The following is an 18,219-nucleotide window of genomic DNA, read 5'->3' on the forward strand; positions in this document are numbered from 1 at the left end:
CCCAGTTATCCCAGTTATCCCAATTTTCCCAGTTATCCAGTTGTCCCAGTTATCCCAGTTCCTGGCTATCCCAGTTACCTGGTCATCTCAGTTATCCCAGTTACCTGGTTGTCCAGTTGTCCCAGTTATCCCAATTATCCCAGTCATCCAGTTACCCAGTTAGTTGTCCCAATTATCCCAGTTATTCCAATTTTCCCAGTTATCCTGGTTATCCTAGTTGTCCCAGTTATCCCAGTTCCTGGCTATCCTAGTTATCTGGTTATCCCAGTTACCTGGTCGTCCAGTTGTCACAGGTATCCCAATTATCCCAGTTATCCCAATTATCCCAATTATTCCAGTTATCCAGTTATCCCAATTACCCAGTTATGCTAGTTAACCCAGTTATCCATTTGTCCAGTTGTCCCAGTAACCCCAATTATCCCAGTTATCCAGTTGTCCCAGTTACTCAGTTGTCCCAGTTATCCTGGTTATCCAGTTGTCCCAGTTAACCCAGTTCCCAGCTGTCCCAGATATCTGGTTATCCCAGTTATCCCAGTTATCTGATTGTCCAGCTGTCCCAGTTATCCCTGTTGTCCCAGTTATCCCTGTTGTCCCAGTTATCCCAGTTACCCAGCTGTCCCAGTTATCCCAATTATCCCAGTTATCCAGTTGTCCCAGTTATCCCAGTTATCCAGTTGTCCTAGTTACCCAGCTTTCCCCATTGTCCTGTTGCCCCAGTTACCCAGTTGTCCCAGTTACCCAGTTGTCCAGTTTTCCCGGTTGTCCCACTCATCCCAGTTGCCCCTGTGGTGCAAGGCCCGGTGGCCGCAGCCCCAGTAGCCCGGCCCAGTGGGATCCCATTAAACCCAGTGGGATCCCATCAAACCCAGTGGGATCCCATTGTCCCAAATGGTGCTCCATTGTTCTCAGTGGATCCCGTTATCCACAGGAGGTTCCCGCATTCCCAGTGGGCTCCCATTATTCCCAGGGGATCTCATTATCCCCAGCGGGATCCCATTATTCCCAGTGGGATCCCATTTTACCCAGTGGAATCTCATTAACCCCAGTGGGTTCCCTCATTCCCAATGGGATCCCATTAACCCCAGGGGAATCCCATCACCCCAGGAGGATCCCATTAACCCCAGTGGATCCCATTAACCCCAGGAGGACCCCATCATCCCAGGAGGATCCCCTTAACCCTAGGGGACCCCGTTACCCCAGGGGATCCCATTAACCCCACGGGTTAATTGCCAAAAGTGAGGAAAACCCGCACTGATCACCCCAAAATGACCCAGGGGAGTGGGTCCTCCTGGTCCTGGGGGCCACGAGGAGGATTTTTGGGGCACAGCCAGCACGGGGACCACCTCCGGCACGTTTTGGGGCTGCTGCAGACAAAGAAGCTGAAACACTCAAATTTCTTTCCCAATTTTAGGTTTTGTCCACCAAAAGGAGCCCAATGTCTGGGTTGGGGTTGTTGGTGTTTGGGGTCGGAAAGGTGACACAGAGGGACCCCAGGGACTCCCAGCAGGGCCTCAAAGCTTGTGGGGGGACCCAAAGACCCCCCGAGATATGCCAAGGCTCCAAGGAGGCCCCAGAGTCCCACAGGGACACCTCTGAACCCTGCAGGGAGAACCCAAAGCCCTACAGAGAGACCTCGAGCCCCACAGATATGCCAGTATCCCTTTAGGAGACCCCTAAACCCCACAGAGATGTGCCAATGCCCCATAGAAGGCCCCAATGTCCTATAGAAGGCCCCCCAAAAAAACATAAAGGCCCCAAAAACCCCACAGAAGGCTGCAATGCCCCACTGAAGGCCCCAACGTCCCATAGAAGGCCCCAATGCCCCATTGAAGGCCTCAAAAACCCCACAGAAGGCCCCAAAGCTCCATAGAAGGCCCCAATGTCCCATAGAAGGCCCCAATGCCCCATAGAAAGCCCCAAAGCTCCATAGAAGGTCCCAAAGTCCCACAGAAGACCCTAAATCCTCCAGAGATCCCACAGGGAGATGCCAAAACCCCATGGGAGACCACAGAACCCCGTATGGACACCCCCAAACCCCACAGAGAGACCCCAGAGCCCCATAGAGGCATGCTAGAGCCCCAAGGAAACCTCAGAGCCCCCCCCCAGAAGACCCCAAATCCTCACAGGAGGCTGAAGAGTCCCACAGGGACACCCCAGGCCCCACACAGAGACCTCAAAGCTCCACCGGAGACCCCCTAAAGCCCACAGGGGCCCCAAAGCCCTGCAGGGAGATGCCAAAGCCCCCCAGGAGACCCCAAAGCCCCCCCAGGAGTCCCCCAAACCCCCCAGGGACCCCGTCTTCCTTGTCCTCCTCCTGCTCCTGATCTCCACTACCACCACTGCCTTCCTCCTCCCCTTTTTCTTCCTCCTTGTCGCATCATCATCCACACCATCCTCCTCCTCCTCCTCTTCCTCCTCCTGCTCTTACTCTTCCTCAGTACCACCACCACCATCACCATCCTCCTCCTCCTCAGCAGCCTCTTCCTCCTGCTCCTCCTCCTCTTCCTCCTCCTCCCCTACATCATTACCATCATCACCATCCTCCTCCTCCTCCTCCTCCTGTCCCCATCCCTGGGCATCACTGGGGCCCCACGCTTGTGCTGAAGAACTCAGAGGACTGTGGGGGTATTTTATTATTTTATTTTATTTTATTTTATTTTATTTTATTTTATTTTATTTTATTTTATTTTATTTTATTTTATTTTATTTTATTTTATTTTATTTTATTTTATTTTTATTTTATTCCATTCCATTCCAATTTTATTTTCTTCCTTTCCTTTCCTTTCCTTTCCTTTCCTTTCCTTTCCTTTCCTTTCCTTTCCTTTCCTTTCCTTTCCTTTCCTTTCCTTTCCTTTCCTTTCCTTTCCTTTCCTTTCCTTTCCTTTCCTTTCCTTTCCTTTCCTTTCCTTTCCTTTCCTTTCCTTTCCTTCCCTTCCCTTCCCTTCCCTTCCCTTCCCTTCCCTTCCCTTCCCTTCCCTTCCCTTCCCTTCCCTTCCCTTCCCTTCCCTTTCCCTTCCCTTTCCCTTCCCTTTCCCTTCCCTTTCCCTTTCCCTTTCCCTTCCCTTATTTTTTTCCATTTTCTGTTTTCCTTTTTCCTTTTCTCTCTCCTTCTTTTCTGGATTTTTTTTTCTTTTCTAGGCCCACATCGTTGGGCCTCTCGGGGTCTGTCTGCTCCCCCCGCTGTGGCTGCCCCAAGCCAGAAGAAAACAAATAGCCGTATCCGTGTGTGTGAGATATTCAGAATATTCGCATTTTCCAGCCGACAGCCCCGAGGCAGAGAGCAGCAGCGCCCACCACCACCACCACCACCACCACCAGCAGCCCGTCTGTGCCAGTACCCGGGGCTGCCGTGAATTTAATGCCAAAAAGCAGCAAAACGCAGCAAAAAGCGGCCGGCCGGTTGCTTCCGCGCGCGTGTACGAGCACACGTGTGTGCACACAAAACATCACCGCACGCCCGTGGTAAATCGGGAGGGGATCCCGGAGGGAATCCCAGAGGGAATCCCAGAGGGAAAAGGAAATCCGTGAGCGAGAAGCTCCATTTTGGGCAGAAAAAAGTCATTTTTCCCTCGCGGCGACGTCAGAGGGCGCAGGTCGGCGGCTGCCGCTCGCTGCTCGCCCCAGCCCTCAGCCAGAAGTTGGCTTTTCCTGGATGATTTCCCCAATTTCCCCGTTCTTCCAGCTCTCCTGGGCCCCGTGCTGGAGGCCGTGGGCCCCGTGTCCGGGATGAGCTGCTCCGGGGACGGGGTGAGGCTGACCCCAGGCCCTCCTCGCCCTTCATGAAGACAGGAGGGACGTTGGCCTCCTCCCACGGGCACGTCTCCCCCTTGCCATGACCAAGGATTATTGAGGGTGGCCTCGCACCCACCTCGGCCAGCCCCCTGCGTCCTCCCGGGCCGCCCGGCCTCGCCTCCACCCCCTGCAGGCCTCCATTTTCTGCTTGGGTTTGGCCAGGAGCTCCTTGTCCATCCATGCAGGCGTTTCTGCCCGACTTCCTCGTCGTTGGGACGAGCTCCTGAGCTCGGAGGTGATCCCTGAAGCCTTGAGCCTTCAATATCACCCAGCTCCCCTGGGCCTCTCGTCCTCCGGGGCCTCATCCCACGGGACTCTCTGAGGAAGAACCTCGAGGAGGCCGAAGTCTCCCCGAAGCCCAGGGCTGCGAGCTCGCCGCGCGCCCTCCTCGCTGCTCCATCCTGAGCTCCACCACGCCATGGACACTGCGGCCAAGGCTGCCCTGGAGCTTCCCGTTCCACTCCTTGAAGGTGTAAATGAGGTCCGGGAGAGCTCCTCGCTGCCTCCTCCATCCCTTGGAGAGGGAAGCCATCACTGGTGATGGAACCTTCCGGGTTGCTCGTGCCCTGCTGTGGTCCCACCATCAGCTATTGGGGTGCCTGAAGACCCCCATGAGGACCAGGGCTTGTCCTTAGAGGGCTTCCTTCACTTGACCTCCCTGGTGAGGCAGCCCAGACCCCACCACAACCCCCAAGAGGCTCTGTGGGCCCCAAAGCCGTGTCACCAGCACCACTTCCAGACATCCCGCACCATCCTGGGCACGGGCACCAAACCTCTCTGGACAACAGGTCACCCACCATGACCACCCACCGTGACCACCCACCGTGACCACCAGTTGCCTCCTCCCGGTGGCCCTACATGCTCTGGTGTCCCGTCCCCTCTGCAGCTGCGAGGACGGGGATCCCATCGCACATCTACGCCTTCCTCCTGGTGCCAGAAGTCACCGGCCTCCGTCCTTCTCCTCCAGAGGCTGCGCTCGCCCCAACGCGAGGGGTGGGCACCACCTCCCTCTGCTGGGGCTGGGGAGGCGCAGTCAGGGGGTCCCAGGAGCTCCCTGGTGGTCCTGGACCTCGTCCCCAGGGGGTCCCAGAAGCTCCCAAAGCGCTGGGACATCGGGTGCCACCAGCCCATCGCATCCTGGGGGCTGCTGCGGGGGGAAACCCAGCGGGAGGACCCAGCAATGGGGCTCCCCAACACCAGCTCTTCCTGTTGGCCTCATGGATGTCCCCAAAAATGGGGCATGGAGCTGCGGTACCCCAAGGGAAGGCCAGGAATTCTGGGGGGCCTTCCCATTCCCGTGGCACTGGGGTCCCGTGGGGAGCAGGAGGGGGCTGGGGGGGGACCATGGCTCATGGCAAGGGGGCTCAGTGCCCCCAGGGACATCCCCAGGCTGGGCACCGTGAGCACAGGGGTGGGGGGCACAGCTGGATGGGGCAGGGGCACAGCTGGATGGGGAAACACCTGGATGGGTGCAGGGATGCAGCCGAACGTGCACAGCTGAGGATGGGGGGCACATCTGGAGGGGGGGGCGTGCGCAGTTGGGGGCACATCTGGAGGGGGTGTGTCAGGGCAGGGCACATCTGGGGCACACCTGGATGGGCAGAGCCAGGCAATACACATCTGGATGGGGTAGGGGGGCACATCTGGATGGGGCACATCTGTATGGGGCACATCTGTAAGGGGCCGGGTCACATCTGGATGGGGGCACATCTGGATGGGCAGATGAACATCTGGATAGGGCACATCTGGATGAGGTGGGGGCACGTTTGCATGGGACGGATGCACATCTGGATGGGGGCACATCTGGATGGGATGGATGTACATATGGATGGGGGGCGCATCTGAACGGGACGGACGCACATCTGGATGGGGAACATCTAGACGGGTGGTGGCACGTCTGGATGGGGCACAACTGTACGGGGCCGGGTCACATCTGGATGGGGGCATATATGTATGGGGACACATCTGGATGGGCAGGTGCACATCTGGATAGGGCACATCTGGATGATTGTGGGGGCACATCTGGACTGGACGGATGCACATCTGTATGGGAACATCTGGACGGGGTGGGGGCACGTCTGGAGGTGCCACATCTGGAGGGGCCTGGGCGCATCTGGATGGTCCCGGGGCACATCTGGATGGTCCCGGGGCACATCTGGATGGGGGCAGCATCTCACCCGGGCGAGGTCACGGGCGCGGTCCCCCCCCCCGTTACCCCCCCTCGGTGCGTTCGTTCCGGGCCGTTCCGTGCCTCGGCTCCGCCCGGTGCAGCAGCACCACCACCACCACCACCAGCAGCACCAGCACCACCAGCAGCAGCAGCAGCGCCGCGGGGCCGGGGCCGGGTCCAGGAGCGGGGCCGGGGCCAAGCGGGCGGGGCCGGGGCCGGGGCGGGTCCCGCTGCCTCCGAGCGGCGCCGGGCGGGCGGCAGCCGGGACGCCGCGGTGAGGGGCGCGGGGCTCGGCCCCCCGCTGCCCGGGGAAGGGGGGACGGGGGGAAAGGGGGTGGGGAAGGGGAAAGGGGGGAAAAAAGGGAAAAAGGGGAAAAAAAGGGAAAAAAGGGGGGAAAAAAAGGGGGGCGGGGATCCCCGTGCTTCCCGGGGAGCGGGGAGGGGCTGAGGGGGGGCTGCATCTGTAGGGCCTGCCCTAGAGCTGCCCCACAGCCTGCCCCATAACCACCCCGTTCTATACCTGCCCTATAGCATGCCCTATAGCTGCCCTGGACTCCTGTCCTATTATTGCCCCACACCCGGCCCTAGAGCTGCCCTGGACCCCTGCCCTATAGCTGCCCCACACCCGGCCCTATAGCTGCCCCGGACCCCTGCCCTATAGCTGCCCCACAGCCCGGCCCTGCCCCATAACCACCCTGGAGCCCTGCCCAATAGCTGCCTCACACCCTGCCCTAGAGCTGCCCCGGTCCCCTGTCCCATAGCTGCCCCACAGCCTGCCCCATAACCACCCAGCCCCCTCCCTGCCCAGCTCCCCCATCCTGCCCCACTGCCGCTCCCAGTCCCACCCAGCCCCTCCCTGCCCGCACCCAGGAGCCCACCCGGGGACACCGATGGGGTGGCTGCCCCCACGTCCCCCCCCTCGCTGCGATGCCGGGGGCTGGTTTTGGGGGTTTTGGTGTTTGGGGGCTCGGGGACAGGGTGGGGGATGAGGACGTCACCGTCTCCTCCTGGCTCCGGCCAGGCAGGGGAGCAGGATGGCGCTGGTCCCTGGCACTGTGCTCTGGGCGCTGGCCCCACTCCTGGCCCTGGCTGGCACTGACCCCGACCGGGGCTGGGACACCCGTGGGGCCCCCACTGGCTCTGCGGTGACAGTGGCCACGGCTTCAGCCACACCACGTGAGTGTCCCCCCAAAACGATGCCCCCAACACCCCTTAATTATCCCTTGGGGGTCTAACGGGGTTCCCTCCTGCTTGCTGCCACCTGCCCTGTCCCCGTCCCCAGACCCAGCCCTGGGGACGTCCTCAGGGGGTGCCCCTCACCCTAAAGTCCTTTGTCACCGCGGTGCCTTGCAGAGGTCCCCAAAAATGTGGCGCCGGACACGATGGTGCTGGTCTGCGTCCTCACCGCCGCCTTCGTGGCCGTGGCCATCATGGTCGTGTTCTGCTTCCACTGCGGGAGGCGCTGCTGGGGGCGAGCAGGTGGGGACGGGGGGACCCCGTGGGGATGGGGCCGGGGGACGGGATGGGGTGGGGTGGGGGTGGAGTGGGGATGGGCATGGGATTGGGGATGGGGTGGGATGGGATTGGGGGGGGATGGGATGGGGAGAGGGAGGGAATGGGATTGGGATGGGATGTGGATGGTATGGGATTGGGATTGGGATGGGGATGGGGTTGGGGATGGGGTTGCAGAGAGGGAGGTGATGGGGATGGGATGGGGTTGGGGCTGGGATGGATATGGGTATGGGATTGGGATGGGGGTGGGATTGGGGAGAGGGATGGGATGGGGACGGGATGGGGACGGGGATGGGGACGGCAGTAGGATTGTGCATGGGGATGGGGACAGGGACAGCCATGGGTGTGACAAAGGGAAGAAGCCAGGGACGAGCACAAGCACAGGGCCGGGAATTAGACCAGGATCAGCTCCGTGCGGGGACTCCGTGCCCCGCTCCCTGCCCTGAGGGATGCAGCCGAGCCGAGGTGGGGGGGTCGGGGGTCGCGGGGGGGGGGGGTCTCAGAGCCCCTGCTGACCGCGGGGCCCAGCCCGGGCGGCCGGGGCTGCAGACGGAGGAGCAGGAGCAGCAGCAGCAGGAGCAGGAGCAGCAGCAGCAGCAGCGCTGCCACCGGGGGACCCGAAGACCCCCAGCGCCTGAGGACGCCCCGAGCCCCCCCGCGTGTGTCCGGGGCCGTGCGGGAATAAAGCGCCCGCCCGCGCCCGCCCGCGCCTGTCTGCGCCCGCCCGCCCCGCCCGGCCCCGCCCGGCCCCGCCCGCGGACACGCCCCCGCCCCGCCCACGGGTCACGTGTGGCGCGCCGGCCTTGCTGTCTGGCCACGCCCCTCGATCGCTCAGCCCCGCCCCCTGGGCTCAGGCCCCGCCCCTGCGGGATTTGAGGCACGTGGACCCCCCGGTGGTGGGAATGGGGGGAGGGGAACCTGTCCCCATCCCATCCCCATCCCACCCCATCCCCATCCCCACCCCATCCCCATCCCCACCCCATCCCATCCCCATCCCATCCCCATCCCCACCCCATCCCATCCCCATCCCATCCCCATCCCCGTCCCATCCCCATCCCCATCCCATCCCATCCCCATCCCATCCCCATCCCCACCCCATCCCATCCCCATCCCATCCCCATCCCCGTCCCATCCCCATCCCCATCCCATCCCCATCCCATCCCATCCCCATCCCATCCCATCCCATCCCATCCCCATCCCCATCCCCATCCCATCCCCATCCCATCCCCATCCCATCCCCATCCCATCCCCATCCCCATCCCCATCCCATCCCATCCCCATCCCCATCCCATCCCCATCCCCATCCCATCCCCATCCCCATCCCCATCCCATCCCATCCCCACCCCATCCCATCCCATCCCATCCCCATCCCCATCCCCATCCCATCCCACCCCATCCCCATCCCCATCCCATCCCATCCCCATCCCATCCCATCCCCATCCCCATCCCATCCCCACCCCATCCCATCCCATCCCCATCCCATCCCATCCCCATCCCCACCCCATCCCATCCCACCCCCATCCCCATCCCATCCCCATCCCCACCCCATCCCATCCCACCCCCATCCCCATCCCCATCCCCATCCCATCCCATCCCATCCCCGCTGCCGGCTGACCCCCCCCATCCATGCCCCCACCCCAGAGCCCCCAGCTGCCGTCCCGGTGAGGAGGAGGATGTGGGATGAAGGAGGTGTCCCAGCTGTCACCGGGGGACGGGGGCATCCCCTTAGGGGCCGCACGGGGCCGTTTGTTGGGGTGGGCGGTGGGGCAAGGGGGAAATGGAGGGAGGTGGCCCCAGCAGGTGCCTGGGGGGTGCTGGGCTGGGGGGAGCGGCTGGAGGCAGCCTGTGGTGGTCTCGGTGTGGAGGGGTGGGCAACCAGCCTGGAGAGATGGGCCACCAGGTTGGAGAGATGGGCCACCAGCATGGAGAAGTGGGCCACCTGATGGAGAGGTCGGCCACCAGCCTGGAGGGGTGGGCCACCAGCTTGGAGAGATGGATCACCACCCATGGAGATGTGGGCCACCAGCCCATAGGGATGGGCTGCCTGCCTAGAGATGTGGGCCACCAGCCTGGAGATGTGGGCCATCAGCCTGGAGGGGTGGGCCACCAGCTTGGAGAGATGGGCCACCACATTGGGGAGGTGGATCACCAGCCTGGAAGAATGGACCACCAGCCTGGAGATGTGGCCACCAGCCTGTAGGGATGGACCACCAGCTTGGAGAGACAGGCCACCAGACTGGAGATGTGGGCCACCAGCCCATTGAGATGGGCCCCCAGCCCATCGTGGCCTTCAGTTCCATGCCCGCTGGGGATGGGACAGGGTCAGTGATGGGTGGGGGGAGAGGCAGGAGCTGGGGGGGTCGTGTGGGTCTGCTGGGGGGGGCACGGAGTGGGTGGGCGCTGTACGGGTGTGCGGGGGGCACAGAGCCGTGGGCAGGGGCATAGCTCTGCGGGTGGGTGCAGCTCCCACGTGGGGATGGATCCGTCCGGTGGGGGGCTGCGGGGGGCTGAGGGGCAGGCGTAAATCTGGTGGGTGCAGGCATCGACCTGGTGGGTGCACGCGTTGGTCTATGGGTGCATCCATTGACCCAATGGGTGGGTGTGTTGGTCCACGGGTGCACCCGTTGACCTGATGGGTGCACGTATTGACCCTATCGGTGCACGCGTTGACCTGGTGGGTGCACACATTGGTCTATGGGTGCACACCTTGACCCGATGGGTGCACATGTTGGTCTATGGGTGCACACGTAGGTCTATGGGTGCATGCGTTGACCCAGTGGGTGGGTGTGTTGGTTATGGGTGCACTCATTGACCCCATGGGTGCACATGTAGACCTTATGGGTGCACAAGTAGATATGATGGGTGCACGCGTTGACCTGATGGGTGCATGCATTGGTCTATGGGTGCACACGTAGGCCTATGGGTACGCACCTTGACCCGATGGGTGCAGGTGTTGGTCCATGAGTCCATGAGTAGACCTTATGTGTAGATCTGATGGGTGCACGTGTTGACCTGATGGGTGCACACGTTGGTCTGCGGGTGCACACGTAGGTCTATGGGTGCATGCGTTGACCCAATGGGTAGGTGCGTTGGTCTGTGGGTGCACACGTTGACAAGATGGGTGTATATGTAGACCTTATGGATGCACAAGTAGGTCTGATGGGTGCGTGTGTTGACCTGATGGGTGCACGCGTTGGTCTGTGGGTGCACATGTAGATCTACGGGTGCACGTGTTGACCATATGGGTGCACACATTGACCTGATGGGTGGATCCAAGGGGTGGAGGCGTGGACCTGATGGGTGGGCGCAGGTCCCTGTGCAGACGTGTGGGGCTGCTGGGTGGGCGCAGAGGGTCCCCCCCAGGGGTGTGTAAGGGGTGGGTGCGTGGGGCTGGTGGGTGGGTGGGTGTCAGATCTGGTGGGTGGGCACACGGTGAGCGGTGGGCAGGCACATCTGGGGGGTGGACACACAGACGTGGTGGTGGACGGACACACGGCCTGGGGGACGGACACACGGACGTGGTGGTGGACGGACACGCGGCCTGGGGGACGGACACATGGACGTGGTGGTTGGGTGCACGGCTGGTGGGCGGGCAGGGATCTGGCCGCGGACCCGATGTTGGCCACGGAGACCTGGTGGAGGGTCCCCAGCCAACGGGAGGGCGGGGAGGGGCCGGTGGGTGGGACGGGCACGGGGTGGGGCTCCTGGGCGCGGGGCTCCGGCACCGGCACCGGCACCGACACCGGGAGCGGCGGTGGGACCCGCACCCGGACCCGCACCCGGACCCGCACCCGGACTGGGACCCGGACCCGGACCCGGACTGGGACCCGGACCCGACCAGACCCGACCCGGACCCCTTAAGCCCGGCTCAGCCGTGCCGTTGCCCGGTGCCCCCCGGTGCCCCCGGTGCCCCCCGGTGCCCCCCGGTGCCCCGGAGCCCACCCATGGCCGGCCGAGCCCCCGCCGCCGCCGCCGCGAGCCCTGCGCTGCGCTCCGCGCTCTTCGTGCTCAACCTCCTCGGCTGGGTGAGCACCGATCCGAACCCCCCCCTTTCCCTTTATCCTCCCCCCCGCCACTTTTTGGGGTCCCCGCGGCTCTTCTAGGGTCGTCCCCCCCGCCCCGTACCGGGCACCGGGACCGAAGGGGTCGCGGCCGTGTCCCCAGGCGGTGCCGCCCGCTTGTCCCGAGGGGTTTGGGGGGGTTTGGGAGGGGTTGGAGAGTTGGGGATTTTTTTTTCAACGGGGATTTTGGGGGGGATTTTGGGCTGAGGGCTTGAAACTGCGTTTTGGGGAAGTTTTTGTGCAAGCGGGCATCCCCGCGGTGTCCCGTGGGTGACATCCCTGCGGCGTCCCACGGGTGTCACCCCGCGGCACCCCACGGGTGTCACCCCCGTGGGATCCCACAGGTGACTTCCCCACGGTGTCCCACGTGTGTCACCCCTGTGGCGTCCCATGGGTAACACCCCCACAACGTCCCATGGGTGACATCCCTGCAGTGTCCCACAGGTGGCACCCCACGACACCCCACGGGTGACATCCCCCCAGCATCCCATGGGTGACATCCCCACAGTGTCCCACGGGTGTCATCCCCCAGGACCCCTTGGGTGTCATCCCTGTGGCACCCCACGGGTGTTACCCCACAGATGACACCCCCGCAGCACCCCAAGGGTGTCACCCCATGGGACCCCACGGGTGCCACCCCACGGGTGACGTCCCCACGGTGCCACCACAGGTGCTCTCGCTGGGGCTGGTGGCCGTGGGGCTCTACGCGCGGCTGCTGAAGCAGGCGGAGGCGGCGGCGGCGTGCCTGGCCCTGGACCCCGCGCTGCTGCTGCTGCTGCTCGGCGTCCTCGTCTTCCTCGTCACCTTCTGCGGCTGCGTCGGCGCCCTGCGGGAGAACATCTGCCTGCTGCAGGCGGTGCGTGGCGCCGCGGGGCCGGGGCGCGTCCCTGGGGTGTCCCCAGCGGGGTGTCCCCAGCCTGGGTGTCCCTGGGGTGGGAGGACACTTTGGGGTGCACCCGGTCCCCATGGGGAGGACGCTGTCCCCATGGGGAGGATAATGTCCTTGTGGGGAAGAGGCTATCACCATGGGGAGGACAACGTCCCTATGGGGAGGACAACGTCCCCATGGGGAGGACAACGTCCCCATGGGGAAGAGGCCATCCCCGTGAGGAGGACACTGTCCCCATGTGGAGGAGGATGATGTCCCCATGGGGAAGTTGCTGTCCTCTATGGGGAAGAGGCTGTCCCCACATGGAGGACACTGTCCCTGTAAGGAAGAGGCCATCCCCATGAGGAGCACACTGTCCCCATGTGGAGGACACTGTCCCCGTGGGGAAGTGGCTGTCCCCATGGGGAGGACACCGTCCTATGGAAGAGGCCATCCCCGTGAGGGGGACACCATCCCCATGTGGAGGACACTGCACCCATGGGGAGGACGCTGCCACCTTGTAGAGGTGGCCGTCCCCATGGGGAAGAGGCCGTCCCCATCTGGAGGATGCTGTCCCCGTGGGGAAGTTGCCGTCCCTATGGGGAAGAGGCCGTCCCCATGTGGAGGTCGGTGTCCCGATGGGGAGGACACGGTCCCCACGTGGAGGATGACGTCCCCATGGGGAAGCTGCTGTCCTCTATGGGTTCTTCCCATGGGGAAGCGGCTGTTGCCATGTGGAGGACAATGTCCCCGTAAGGAAGAGGCCATCCCCATGAGGGGGACTCTGTCCCCATGGGGAGGATGCTGTCCCCATGGGGAAGAGGCTGTCCCCATGGGGAGGACACTTTTCCTATGTGGAGGATGCTGCCCCTGTGGGGAAGTGGTTGTCACCATGTGGAGGGCAATGTCCCTGTAAGGAAGAGGCCATCCCCACGAGGAGGACACCATCCCCATGTGGAGGACACTGTCCCCGTGGGGAAGAGGCTCTCCCCATGTGGAGGACACTGTCCCTGTATGGAAGAGGCCATCCCCATGAGGGGGACGCTACCCCCATGAGGGGTCGCTATCCCCACGTGGAGGATGCTGTCCTCGTGGGGAAGAGGCCGTCCCCATGTGGAGGTTGGTGTCCCAATGAGAAGGACACTGTCCCCACGTGGAGGTGGCCATCCCCGTGGGCAAGAGGCTGTCCCCATGTGGAGGATGCTGTCTCTGTGGGGGGAGGCCACTGTCCCCATGGGGAAGGATGCTGTCCTCATGGAGGGAAGTGCCTGATCCCATGTGGAGGTCACTGTCCCCACGTGGAGGTGGCGATCCCCGTGGGGAGGTGGCCATCCCATGGGAGGACACCATCCCAGGAGGACTTGTCACCTCCCGGCCACCCCTGGCCGTGGCCGTCCCCGCGGTGCCACCCTCGCCCTCCTCTCGCCCGCAGTTCTCCGTCTGCCTGACCGTCATCTTCCTCCTGCAGCTGGCAGCTGGCGCGCTGGGCTTCGTCTTCTCTGGCGGGGTACGGCCTTGGGGGGGGGGGGGGGACGGACAGGAGGACATGGACCCCCGCCACGCTGTCCCCTCGGGTGGCAGCCTCGTGACGTGTCCCCTCGCAGGCGCGCGGGAGGGTGAGCGAGGTGATCAACGCGGCCATCGTGCACTACCGGGACGACCCCGACCTGCAGAACCTCATCGACTTCGGGCAGAAGGAGGTGCGGGGGGACACCGGGGGGACGCCACCCGCCCCCAAGGGGGCTCGGCTGCCACCCGAAATCCACGGGGATCCCCCCCGGGGCTTTCCCAAGAGGGTCTGGCGGTGGGGGCAAAGCCCAGCCTGGGGCAGGGAGAGGTTTGGGGGGGCTGGTGCGGGGGGAGCCCACCTGGGCACCATTTCCTAGAGCCTGTATTTATGTAGGACCTACTAAAACTGCGGGAAAAGGGTTGGGAGGGGATCACCACCAGTCCATAGGGACAACAGGGACAGGGTGAGCAGGACGTGGCTGGGCTCGGGGCTGCCCACGCTCCGTCCCCAAGCAGGGGACACCAGGGGACGGGGCCGTGGTGGCAGCGACGTCCCCGCGATGTCCCCGCGATGTCCCCGCGACGTCCCCGCGACGTCCCCGCGATGTCCCCGCGATGTCCCCGCAGTTCCGCTGCTGCGGCGGCGTCTCCTACAGGGACTGGTCCCGCAACGTCTACTTCAACTGCTCCGCCGCCAACCCCAGCCGCGAGCGCTGCTCCGTGCCCTTCTCCTGCTGCCTGCACGACCCCGGCGAGGTGAGGACGTCCCCAGGGGGGTGAGGACGTCCCCAGGGGGGTGAGGACGTCCCCAAGGGGGTGAGGACATCCCCAGGGGGGTGAGGACGTCCCCATGGGGGTGAGGACGTCCCCATGGGCGTCCCCCACCACCCTTGAGGACCCCCACGGGGCTGTTTATAGGACTGAACCCACCCGGGGCGTGGGGGCATCGCTCAAGTCCCGGCGTTGACGCAACCCACGGGGTCCCTTCGTGATGGGGACGCCGTACCCCCCCCCATGTGCCCCAACGTCCCTACGCCTCCCCGTGTGTCGTCCCCCCCCCCCCAGGGCGTCATCAACACGCTGTGCGGGCAGGGCGCGCAGGCCAGGAGCTACGCGGAGGCCGGCGCCTCCATCCACCCGTCGGGCTGCATCGCCGAGCTGGCCGGCTGGCTGCGCCGCAACCTGCTGCTGCTGGGGGGCATCGCCCTGGCGCTGGCCCTCCCCCAGGTGGGGACACTTTTTTTTTTTGGGGGGGTGGTGTCACCTCGGTGGCAGCCCCGAGGAGCTGGTGGTGGGATGGGGCCACCCGGATGGCCCCGGGGGCCAGCCCCCCCAGGAGATGGGGTGGGTTTTTGGGGGGCAGTGGGACGCGGTGGTGGCGGCGCGGCGGTGACATGGTGGCGCAGTGGCGGTGACGCCGGTGGCCCTCTCGCCCCGCAGCTGGTGGGCATCGTGCTGGCCCGGGTGCTCCTCAGGCAGCTGAAGGACCAGGTGCAGCGGCACCGCCACGCCGAGCCCTGGCGCTGAGCCCCCCCCGAGGCCGCCGCTGCCACCGGTGTGTCCCCTGGGGACGGGGACGGTGGCGGCGGTGACGTTTGGTGGCTCCTCGGTCACCTGTGGGAAGAGCCAGCGGTGGTGGGAGAGAGGACGGAGCCACATGGGGGGGAACGCTTGGGGATACTGGGGGACGTTTGGGGACATCGGGGGACACTTGGGGACACCTGGGGAAAACGGGGAGCACCTGGGGACATCAGAGACATTTGGGGACACCGGGGGATGCTTGGGGACACCAGGGACGTTTGGGGACATTGGGGGACACCTGGGGACACCGGGAGATGCCTGGGGACATCGGGAGACACCAGGGGACATCGGGGGGCGCCTGGGGACACCGGGGGACACCTGGGACATTTGGGGATATCAGGGGATACTTGGGGGCCCTTGGGGACACCTGGGGACATCGGGGGATGTTTGGGGGGCACCTGGGGACACTTGTGGACATTGGGGGACACCTGGGGAAAACGGGGGACACCTGGGGACATTTGGGGACACTTGGGGACTTGGTGCCACCGGCAGCAGCGGTCCCGCCGTGGTGCCACACGCCGTTTTGGGGCCGGACCCCACCCCTGCTGTCCATCCATCCGTCCGTCTGTCCCGGGGGGGTGCCCCCGCATCCGTGCGTCCGTCCGTGACGTCTCCGTCGCTTCCGTGCGGAACCAGGAGCGCCGGGGGGGCTTTGCGTCCCTCCCCCGACCCCCCAAAAATGTGATTTTTCTCCCCCCCCCCAATGTAACTCCTCACCCAAAAGAGGAATTTCTCCCCCAAAAAGCGATCTCATCCCCCCAAAGTGATGCCCCCCCCCAAGTGACTTCTCCCCAGCCCAAAACCCGACTTTTCTCCCAAATACTCCCCCAAAAGCAGGTTTTCTCCCCCCCAAGTGGCTTCTCTCCAAAAGTGACTCCCCCCCCACCAAAAAAAGTGGCTTATTTTCCCTAAACCTCACTTATTTTGCACCAAGTGGCTTTTGTCCAAAACGTGACTCGTCTTCCCCCAAAATAACTTCCCCTCCCCCCAGCGACTTTTTCTCCCAAAAGATCCTCCCCTAAGACGTGACTTCCCCCCCCCAAAAAAAGGGACTTTCGTCCCCCAGAAGTGTGGCTTTTACCCCCAAAAAAGCAATTTTTCTCCCAAAAGATGACTTTTTTTCCTCCAAAAAGCAGTTTCTCCCCCCCCAATAACACCCCCATAAAGCAACCTTTTTCTCCCCTTTTTCCTCCCCAAAGTGACTTTTGCTCCCCCCAAACCACCCCCCCCACGTAACTCTTTGCCCATAACCACCAATTTTCACCCCAAAAACGCTGCTCCCCCCCCAACTGGCCCCCCCAAACTCTTCTCCTCCACCAAGCGACTTCCTGCCCCAAAAGGAACCTTTTTTGCCCCAAAGCAGCCCCCTTGGGGCCGCTGCTGGGCCCAGTGCCCCCCCCAAAAAAACTAACTCTTAGCCCCCCAAAGTAACCTTCCCCCCAAAAAAAAACACAAAAAAACCAACTTTTTCTCCCAAAATAACTTTAATAACTTTTGCCCCCCCTCAATTTGTCCTCCCCACAAAAAACTTCCGCCCCCCCAAAGCAGCTTTTCTCCCCCCCAAAACCAGCTTTTTTTCTCCAAAGAAATAACTTCCCCCCCGCAAACAACTTTTCTTCCCCAAAAAAACAACTTTTCTCCTCAAAAAAAGCAACTTCCCCCCCAAAAAGCAACTTTTCTCCTCAAAAAATTAAGTTTACCCCCCCAAGAAACAACTTTTCTCTTCAAAAATGTAACTTCACCCCCCCCAAATAACTTTTCTCTCAAGAAAAACAACTTTTCTCCTCAAAAAAGTAACTCCCCCCCCAAAAAAGGAACTTCTGCTCCTAAAACCCAACTTTTCTCCTCAAAAAAGTAGCTTCAGCCCCCCCAAAACAACTTTTCTCTCCCAGAAAAATAACTTTTCTCCTCAAAAAAAGCAACTCCCCTCCCAAAAGCAACTTCCCCCCCCCAAAAAAAACCTTTTCGTCTCAAAAAAGTAACTTCACCCCCTCAAAACCAACTTTACCCCCCCCAAACCAACTTTTCTCCCCCAAAAAAACAACTTTTCTCCTCAGAAAAGTAACTTCACCCCCCAAAAAACAACTTTTCTCTCTGAGAAAGCAACTTTTCTCCTTAGAAAAGTAACTTCACGCCCCGAAAACCAACTTTTTTCCTCAAAAAAGTTCCTTCACCAAAAAAGTTCCTTCACCCCCAACCCCCCCTTTCTCTCCCCAAAACCCCCCTTTCTCCCCCAAAAGCACCCTCGCCCCTCCCCAACCCCCCGCTCCCTCCCCAACAACTTTTCGCCCCGAAAAAAAGCGACTTCCCGTCTCGAAAAACAAACTTGTCTTCCCGAAAAACAACTTTCCGAACTTTTCTTCCTGAAAACAAACTTGCCACACCAAACTTTTCTCTGAAAAAAAAAAACCACAAAAACTTTTCCTTCCACGCCACCTCCCCTCCCCAAAGCAGTGACTTCACCCCAAACCCCCCTTTTTTCCCCCAAACCCCCTTTCCTCCCCCAAACCCGTTCTCTCCCGAACCCAACCCTTCCCCCAAACCGAACTTTTCCTCCCCAATCCCAACTTTCCCCCCCAAACCCAACTTTTTCCCCAAAACCCCCTTTCCTCCCCCAAATCCCCCATCTTCCAAACCCAACTTTCCCCCGAAACCCAACTTTCCCCCAAAACCCCTCTTTTCTCCCCAAACCCAGCTTTTTCCCGAAAACCCCCCTTTCCCCCCAA

General features: G+C 62.3%; 1 protein-coding gene and 1 long non-coding RNA gene across 4 annotated transcripts; both read left to right on the plus strand.

The window, feature by feature from the left end:
• The first annotated feature begins 6,119 nt into the window (after positions 1-6,119).
• On the plus strand, positions 6,120-8,173 carry LOC310901459. 2 transcript variants are annotated; one of them, XR_014585817.1, is made up of 4 exons: positions 6,120-6,236; positions 6,984-7,138; positions 7,316-7,441; positions 8,003-8,173. It is a non-coding gene; the product is annotated as an uncharacterized lncRNA (long non-coding RNA). The 2 variants fall into 2 exon arrangements; XR_014585818.1 differs by having other exon boundaries at positions 8,024-8,173.
• Positions 8,174-9,117: 944 nt separating this feature from the next.
• Positions 9,118-16,713, plus strand: TSPAN33 (tetraspanin 33). 2 transcript variants are annotated; one of them, XM_083840887.1, is made up of 7 exons: positions 9,131-11,499; positions 12,206-12,391; positions 13,836-13,910; positions 14,008-14,103; positions 14,540-14,668; positions 14,978-15,139; positions 15,353-16,713. In XM_083840887.1, the coding sequence occupies exons 1-7, from the start codon at positions 10,771-10,773 to the stop codon at positions 15,437-15,439; spliced, it is 1,464 nt and encodes a 487-aa protein (XP_083697013.1). In that variant the 5' UTR covers positions 9,131-10,770; the 3' UTR covers positions 15,440-16,713. The 2 variants fall into 2 exon arrangements, with proteins under 2 accessions (XP_083697012.1, XP_083697013.1); XM_083840886.1 differs by having other exon boundaries at positions 9,118-11,499; positions 14,978-16,713.
• Positions 16,714-18,219: the final 1,506 nt, after the last annotated feature.

This window comes from Anser anser (assembly GCF_964211835.1).
Source record: "Anser anser genome assembly, chromosome: 1".
NCBI lineage: Eukaryota > Metazoa > Chordata > Aves > Anseriformes > Anatidae > Anser > Anser anser.